This window comes from Herpailurus yagouaroundi, unplaced genomic scaffold (genome assembly GCF_014898765.1).
Source record: "Herpailurus yagouaroundi ecotype Mexico unplaced genomic scaffold, PumYag 28, whole genome shotgun sequence".
In the NCBI taxonomy this organism is placed as follows: Eukaryota; Metazoa; Chordata; class Mammalia; order Carnivora; family Felidae; genus Herpailurus; species Herpailurus yagouaroundi.
This window is the reverse complement of record NW_024412376.1, coordinates 147,208,096-147,216,548: the sequence shown is the minus strand read 5'-3', so window position 1 is coordinate 147,216,548 and position 8,453 is coordinate 147,208,096. Positions and strand designations below refer to the sequence as shown.

The following is an 8,453-nucleotide window of genomic DNA, read 5'->3' as shown; positions in this document are numbered from 1 at the left end:
GTGTGTGTGTGTGTGTGTGTGTGTGTGTGTGTGTGTGTGTGTGAGTGTGTGTGTGTGTGAGAGAGAGAGAGAGAGAGAGAGAGAGAGCGCCAGCACATTTTCAGGGCAACAGTGCTGGGAGAAGGTAAACCCAAGGTCATCTTCACATGGACAAAGAGGTTAGCCTGTTAACCATTTCTTCCCAGTAGAAGATTTAAACCATTAATATTCAGAGAGAAGATACAACTCATGAAACAAGAATTACACACGAACAGAGTTTCATTAAAACAACAAACAAGAATAAGAAAGAACTTTCACAGGGGCGCCTGGGTGGCTCAGTAGGTTGAGCGTCTGGCTTCAGCTCAGGTCATGATCTCACGGTTTGTGAGTTCGAGCCCCATGTCAGGATCTGTGCTGACAGCTCGGAGCCTGGAGCCTGTTTCGGATTCTGTGTGTCCCTCTCTCTCTGCTCCTCCCTTGCTCGTGCTCTGTCTCTCTCTCAAAAATAAATAAATAAACATTTAAAAAAATTAAAAAAAACTTTTACAAATCAAAAATATGGTATGCAAAAAAAATCAGAAGAGTCAAAAGCAAAGCTGAGGAAATCTCTATGAGACGACAGAACACAAGGAAAAAAACCAAAGAGATGAAAAGTAAGAGGGAAAATTTTGTTTTTTCACTTAGATAATCAATCCAGAAGGGCTAAAATCTGACCAGTGGGAGTTCCAGAATGAGAAAACCGAAGTAATGGAATTATTAAAATCCCCAAGACGTGAAAGATAAGAATCTCCGGTATGAAAAGGCCCACCCAATGTCATGAATGAAAGAAGACCTGTATCAAGCCTCCTGAAAAGAAAACTAAAAACTTGTCATAGAAGGAAGACAGAATACATATAAAGTGTCAGAAATGAGAGTGGCATCTGACTTTCCGGCAGCAAAACTGGCAGTTAGAAGATTTTGAAATAATCTCTTTAACAATCCAACTGATTTCAAGCCAGGAATTCTATATATAACCAACAGTTAATCAAATGTGAAGTTGGAGTAGACATTTTCAGATATTTAGGTGATCTAAAATCTCTACTCTTATTTGGGGAACTGTTGGTAGAAGTCTCCAAAACAAGCTCATAGATACAGAGAGCAAAGTAGGAGACCCAGAAACAGGGTTCCGACCTAAGAATTTCCAGGATGACAGTGACAAGCAGTTTCAGGACAAAGGGTGTGCAGCAGGACCAGAGCGATTCTAGATTGGAGCAAGAGGCTGGAGGGTTCCAGGATGACCACCTGCAAGAAAAGTTGGTACAAACTTGTTAGGTTTGCAAAATTATATGGTGGAGGATCTTTTCAGAGTTCTTGAAGGGTATAGGAAGAGATAAATGATTAGAGAAAATTATATTAGTGAAAAAAATGATTTCATTATCAGCTGCGTGTACCAAAAAAAGTAAAATAAAGGAAACCGATTTATAGCATACGACACGGCTCAGCACTGAATAATATTTAAATAGTCATAATGCAAACTTTTAATATGGATTTAATCAAGAATTGATATATAATTATATTGGAACGTTGGACGGAGGAAAAGCGAATGTACATGAGCTAAAATACTTACAAGAAAAATCAATAGATACCTAAAATTGATAAGAATAGCAGTCTATATTTGTTAATTGAAATCTGGAGATAAATACCAGAAAAAAAGCTGAAAGTGGTTGTTTCTGGATAGTGGCCAGTTGTGTGTGTGTGTGTGTGTGTGTGTGTGTGTGTGCGCGCGCGCGTGCGCATGGACACGCACATGCATATATTGGAGGAATTGTTGTTATATATTTTTTAGCTGACTTGACTTCTTAAACTATTTGCTGCATGTGAAGGCAGTATAGCATGATGGTTAGTTGATTATATTCTGAAGCTACCTAATTGGGGTTTAAGTTCTTGCTCTGCCCCTTACTGGCTATGTGACCTTGAATAAATTTTCTTGACCTTGAGCCTTAGTTTTCTTATTTGTAAAATAGGGATAATAATATCTCATAGAAGTATTGTGCAGATCAGTAAGTTAAGATCAAAATTATGGGTTGAATTGTGTGCCTCAAAAAGATGTGTTGAAGTCCTAACCTCCAGTACTTGTGAATGTGACCTCATTTGAAAGTAGGGCCATTGCGGATGCAGTCAAGCTAAGAGGATGTCTTATCAAAATAGGGTGGGCCCTAACGCCAATATGACCAGGTTTTTATAAGAAGAGAAGAGACACAGAGGAGAGACATACAAGGAGAGTGTCATAAGACAGTGGAGGCAGAGATTGGAGTTACGCATTTATAAGCCAAGGATCACCAAAGATTGCCGGCAATACCAGAAGCTGAGAAAGGCTTGGAACAGATTCTCCCCTAGAGTCTTCAGGGAGAGCTTGGCCCTGTTAACACCTTGATTCTGGACTTCTAGCCTCTAGAACTGTGAGAAGACATTTTGTTGTTGAAAGCCACCCAGTTAGTGATACTTTTTTTTTTGATGGCAGCACTAGGAAGCTAAAATAATATATAAAGCATATAGACAGTACTTGGAACTTAGTAAGCAGTATGTAACTATTAATCGTTAATATTACAACTTTGTTAAACAATTTTTAAGAAGTTATTTTTAAAAAGTGTTAGAAGTCCTTTTAGTAGCAGTTTATACAAAGTGTACAGAAAAGGAAGCGGCAGCTTCTTTTCCTGAAAGTGGTGGGAAGTCTCCATAGGGGTACTGCCATTTGGACTAGTTTGAAGGAGTTTTCTAGGTAAAGAAGCAGGAAAAGGATACTGTATGAAAGGGTCAGCATGTGCATAAGTGGGACTAATTGTGTCTTCTGTCTGATGAGACCCAGAACTGATGTGGCTTCATTCTTAGCTATTGAACAACCAAAAACCTGTGGCTAATTTTCAAAAGAATTGTGGCTATACCCACTAAGAGTATGGTTAGTCCTTGTCTTCCTGCTCTCACTAGTTGTTGTTGCCCTCCCTGAGTCCTGCGGCCTGGCGATAACAATTCTGACTCGAGGTTTGGTTTATTTGAGACCTTGGTCTCTATATGAGTATTAAACTTGGTTGTGCTCACTGAGTCATACGATCCTATAATAGATGGCTTTCAAACCTAGTTCACAATGTTATGTAGTCTCATCCATGTTAAAACGACATTTCTTTTTTAAAACAACTTGAAGTGAAGTTGTCAAGTCATTCCTATTTACTAATTCAGTCACGTAGAGGCAACCGGTTGGAATAGAGCTCAGCGGTGTGGTTTATTCAGTATCATTATTGAGCCCCTCTGCTACATGTCACTGAGCACTGTGCCAAGTACTGGGCGTGCAAATATGTATAAGAGACAGTCCTTATATTCTCGGAGCTTCAGGTTCGTGGGGAGATGAACAGTAACAAAATTATGTGATTATGTACTTTGCTAGAAGTTTATAAAAGGTAATACATGTATATAGAGAGTTGCTTATATCAGCCTGGAATATCAAGAAAGGCATTCCAGAAGGCCTAATACCCAGGGGGAGTTTTGAAAGAAATCTGAGATTAGGGCCCAAGTCTGGTGATGTTGAGTGAAAAGTAGTCCAGAGCAGTGAAATAGAAAATGGATATTCAGAGTTCTATTTCTGTGACTTAACATGTCTTAGCAAAAGTAAAATTCTCCATTGTGATTACAGACGGTAATATCGAAATGTTTTTGGACCTAAGTCCCTTCTCTAGAATAAAGATGAAGACTACTAAATAACCAAATACCTTATCATTAATTCTAATGATTTAAATGAAGGAAGAATATTTACAATAAATAGAAGATAGTGGTTGAAAATGGATGAATAACATTAGATTTTTGCCTCTTTAGTCATTAAAAATGGGACACATAAATTGAAGTCTAGATTAAAGACAAGTTTAGTTTGTCTTTACAACTTGTCTAGATTAAAGCCAAGTTTAGTTAAAAATTGAGGTATAACATCAGTTACATAAAATCAGTACAAAAATGAAACGAGTGTGAATGTTAGGCTGGATAACTGTCTTATGAGGGACACAAATAAATCACTATTTAAGTAATACATAATTATAAAGGATTAAAACTAATTCCATTTTTTAAAGAAGGAAGTTTGGTTTTAGCAATTAGAATGGTAACAAAACACTGAGGCAAATGTTAATAGAAATATTTAATTACTTAGGGAGTAAACATAACGTGAACAATATGGGGTTGTGTTATTTAAAAAATAACAGACAAACATGATTACTTTCACTAGACATTACTAGATAAGTGGAGGAAGTCTGGAGAGTAAATCTGATTTATTTTTAGTTTAGCAGAACACTTGATAGTCTAATTTTACTTAAAAATTAATTTAAGTTGTTTTGGATATTTGCAGTGTTTAGTTGATTAAAAGCAGAATGAAGTACAGTACCACAGAAAACACAGGTAGAGAATCATATTGGTAATTTTAGATGATGAATTTAGAAATAAAATTGATGAATTCTACACATATTGTGTGTTTGTGTTTGAGGAATGATTTTAATGTTATTAGTTCTTTACTCACAAGTATAATTATCATGTCTTTACTGAATCATCTATTACTTAAAAAGGCAAAATTTTGAACTAATGCATCACTACTGAAAAGTGCAATAATATCCTTTTTTAGATATTTAAATGAAGCAAAAAATGCATTTTACATTGTGGTTTTTTATTGAAGCTGATGTTAAGATGAGGTGACTTTTGTTTCTACTGTATGACAAACCACTGAGATGTATGTTAATTCTATGTGTGTTATTTTCCAGAAAGAATTCTTTGTAGAATTGGGCTTAACTACAGGACAGCTGGGTATAGATGATTCTACACAAGTGCCTCCTGGTGAGTGTTGCTCTCAGATGGCATATAATTAATGATAAATGAGAGTCAGTTTAAGGCTCATCTTTTCATTTCCAAATTAACCTAGTAACTCTTTTACGTCTGAAAACTAAGCATACTTTGTGATTCTCCTTGATTATTGTTAATTATTGAATAGAACTCTGTATGTTGCAATGATCAGAATTCAGCTAGATTTTGTATTTTTGTTTGAAGGTCTTTAAAGTAATTTTTGAAAAGCCATTAGACATATATAAGTCAGTTTTTTTGGCAAAATCCTCATTGGCAGCACTCATATTTACATTTACTGGCCATTACCATCTATTTTTATTTTTTGTATCATCAAGTTAATTGAATACTGATATTCTACCTAGTATAAATTTAGGGTATAAAATTAGTATCTTTTAAATATTAACCAAACAGAAAATTTCCTTAGCTTTTATTTTTTTGTGTGCATAATACAATGTGTTTTTCATAAAAGATCGGATTGGTATTTAGCTATAATCAACAGGAAGTAAAAATTGACTTAAAATATGGGAGGCCCATCTTGTGGAATTGTTCTAGTCTTTCCTCTGCACTGGCTAGCTGTGTGACTTGAACAAGTCACTTTACGTTTCTGGACTTGCTTCTTTCTCTATAAAATAAGGAATTTGGCTATTTCTTATTGTTAATAATAATTATAAACCTAATAAACAGTCATCAAGTACATTACTATGTGCTGCATGTGTATTATCTCATTTTAACCCTAGCAGCTCTAGAAAGTATGTATTATTACCATTTTTAAAACTTTATTAATGTACAATGCATATAGAAAAGCATAGGGGGTGCTTGGCTGGCTCAGTTGGTAGAGTATATGACTCATGATCTCTGGGTTGTGAGTTCAAGCCCCATGTTGGGGGTAGAGATTACTTAAAAATTTTTTAAAAAAAGAAAGAAAGAAAAGTACATATACTATAAGAGAATGGCTCGTTGGATTTTTATGATTTGGGCACACCTATTAAAATACCACCCAGATCAATATACTGAGGCCCCCTTCAGTCTTTATCCTCTTTGTCAAAAATAACCACTATTCTGATTTCTAGCAGTATGGATTAATTTTGCCAATTCTTGAACTTAATATGAATGGAAGCATATAGTATCTACCCTTTGATGTTTGACTTCTTTTGTTCAATATTATATTTGTGAGATTCAACCATATTGTTTTATGTATTTGTGGGCCATTTTGTTTTGCATGATAGTCGTTCCACTGTATTAACATACCACACATTTATTTATCCCTGCTACTGTTGATGAGTATTTGGGAAGTTTCAGGTTGGCGGCTGTTACAAACAAGGCTGCTATGAACATCCTAGTATGTTCCTTTTGGTGAGCACGTGTATACTCCTCTGTTGAATACACACCTGAAAAGGCAATTTCCCTCTCCCGAGGTTCGCATAAATTCATTTTTAGTAGATAACTGCCAAAGAATTTTCAAAACTGGTAGTACCAGTTTATACTTCCACTAACAAGGTATGAGAGTAGAAGCTGGCTCATATGTTTGCTAATGCTGGATGTATTCCATCTTTGTTTTAGTTATCCTAGCGATATATAGTAGCACTGCATTATGGTTTTAAATTTTTTAGTATTGTGTAAGGTAGAAGTATTACTATCATTTTAAAGTTAAGAAGTGAAGATGTTAAGTACTTGCCCAAGTTCACAAAGCTAATAAGTGCTGGAATCAAGATTCAACACTAAGCAGTCTGCCTCCAAAGTCTGCTGCCTCCCCTCCTGATCCCTTTGATAGTCTTTTCTTATTTTGTAAGAAGATATCAGACATCTTACAGAATAAGATATTGCTATGGTTTGAATGTTTGTGTCCTCCCGAAATTCATATTTTGAGGTCCTAACCCCCAAGGTGATGGTACTCGGTCAAGTCTCAGGAAAATGGTTAGGTCAAGAGGGTGTGCCCTCATGAATGAGATCAGTGCCCTTGTAAAAGAGCTCTCTAGCCCCTTCCACCATGTGAGGACACAGAGAAAAGTCAGTAGTCTACAGCCCAGAAGAAGAACTTCACCACAACCCATCATGCTGGCACCCTGATCCTGGACTTCTAGCCCCTAGAACTGTAACAAATAAATTGCTGTTGTTTATAAACCAGTCTGTGGGTTTTTTGTTGTAGCAATCTGAACAGATTAAGGCAGATATCCTATATTTCTGTTCATGGCCAGTGATAGCCATATACAACAAAAGGAAAAGGAAATAATAATACAGCCTTGAGTGATATTTATGTTTTTTACTTTTAAATTATCCTTAAGAATTGCTTAAAGTTGTTCTAAACTCTATAGTAGCTATGCTTTAGAAGACCCAATATTTTTCTTAATCTAGAGTATAGTTCTTTCTTCTTTGATTCACAAACGTGAGACCCTGCTAACGGCCAGGGACTAGTGAACACATAGATATGACATAATCTTTACTCTTAGGGAAGGTATAGTAGAAATACAGATATAGATAAGACTCGGTGTGGTATTTGCTATTCTTGCATACAAGGGGCAGTTGGAGCAGAGGAAGGAGCACTTATATCTGCCCAGAGGAGATTGATAATCTCTTTAGTTGATGCATTTATTTTTACTCTCTACTTCTCAAAGCAATACTGCTAGAAATTGGATTAAATTGGTGTCTATCCAATGAGATTGATTTCAGTGATATAGTACTTGGATTTTTACATGATTTGAGAATTGCTAACCAACAGTATTACTTAGAAAGAAGAACAGGGTTATAGATAACTACTTTTGCCTAGAATTCATTGGTATTTTTAATGTTTTGGTCTATGTCTGTGGCTTTGGTCAAACTGGAACTGTGCTGCTAACGGTTTGAAATATTGCCAATACTTGTGTCTGGCTAGAGGCAAGTTTTATATTTAGGATTAGGTGTACTCTGACTTAAAGACACTATATCCGTCTTTAAAAACCTGTGTCACCTCTGTTTTATCAATACTCTTAACTCAATTTTCATATTTGAGGTACATATCCTACTTACTAGCTTAACAACTTTTACATAAATAAGAGTCAGGAGAAAAATACTTACCTTCATAATATGGAATCCAGATTTTAAAATAATCTAAAGTTAGACATGTCCATTATTCCTACAAACTCTCATGAATATTCATTACTTTAAATACACATATGTACACATCTACATACTTAAAATGGAAACCATGTAGAAGACTCATGCTAGAAGGATAAGCAAGATCAATACTCTTTCATAAGGCTTTTTGATAAGGGGGGGTCATGTGTTTGATATTATTGCCTGAATATACATACTAATGAACTTATGAGATGGGATTTTGCTGAATAGACATTTTCAACAGTTTATTATTTCTAAAAGAAAAAGCAGCTTTAGTTGGCTTAGCATTTTCTGAAGTGTGTTCCATGAAGCATTCATCAGATAGATGTCCTGTGAAACAGAGGATCTTACTGCTAAATAAGGTTTGAGAAAGGCTGTGTCATATACATTTTTAAGATCTTTAGTTTGTGTCACTATCTTTAAGACTATGAGAAATCCTGGGGCGCCTGTGTGGCGCAGTCGGTTAAGCGTCCAACTTCAGCCAGGTTACGATCTCGCGGTCCGGGTGTTCGAGCGGGGGGGGGGGGGGGGGGGGG

At 36.0% G+C, this 8,453-nt stretch overlaps 1 protein-coding gene across 3 annotated transcripts in view; it reads left to right on the top strand.

Moving 5' to 3' along the window:
- Positions 1–8,453, top strand: part of TBC1D19 (TBC1 domain family member 19) — a 145,250-nt gene that overhangs the window by 55,442 nt on the left and 81,355 nt on the right. For all 3 annotated transcript variants that reach the window (XM_040486269.1, XM_040486288.1, XM_040486280.1), the window contains one exon: positions 4,749–4,821. In XM_040486269.1, coding sequence (XP_040342203.1) covers positions 4,749–4,821 — 73 coding nt within the window. The remainder of the gene's footprint in view (positions 1–4,748; positions 4,822–8,453) is intronic.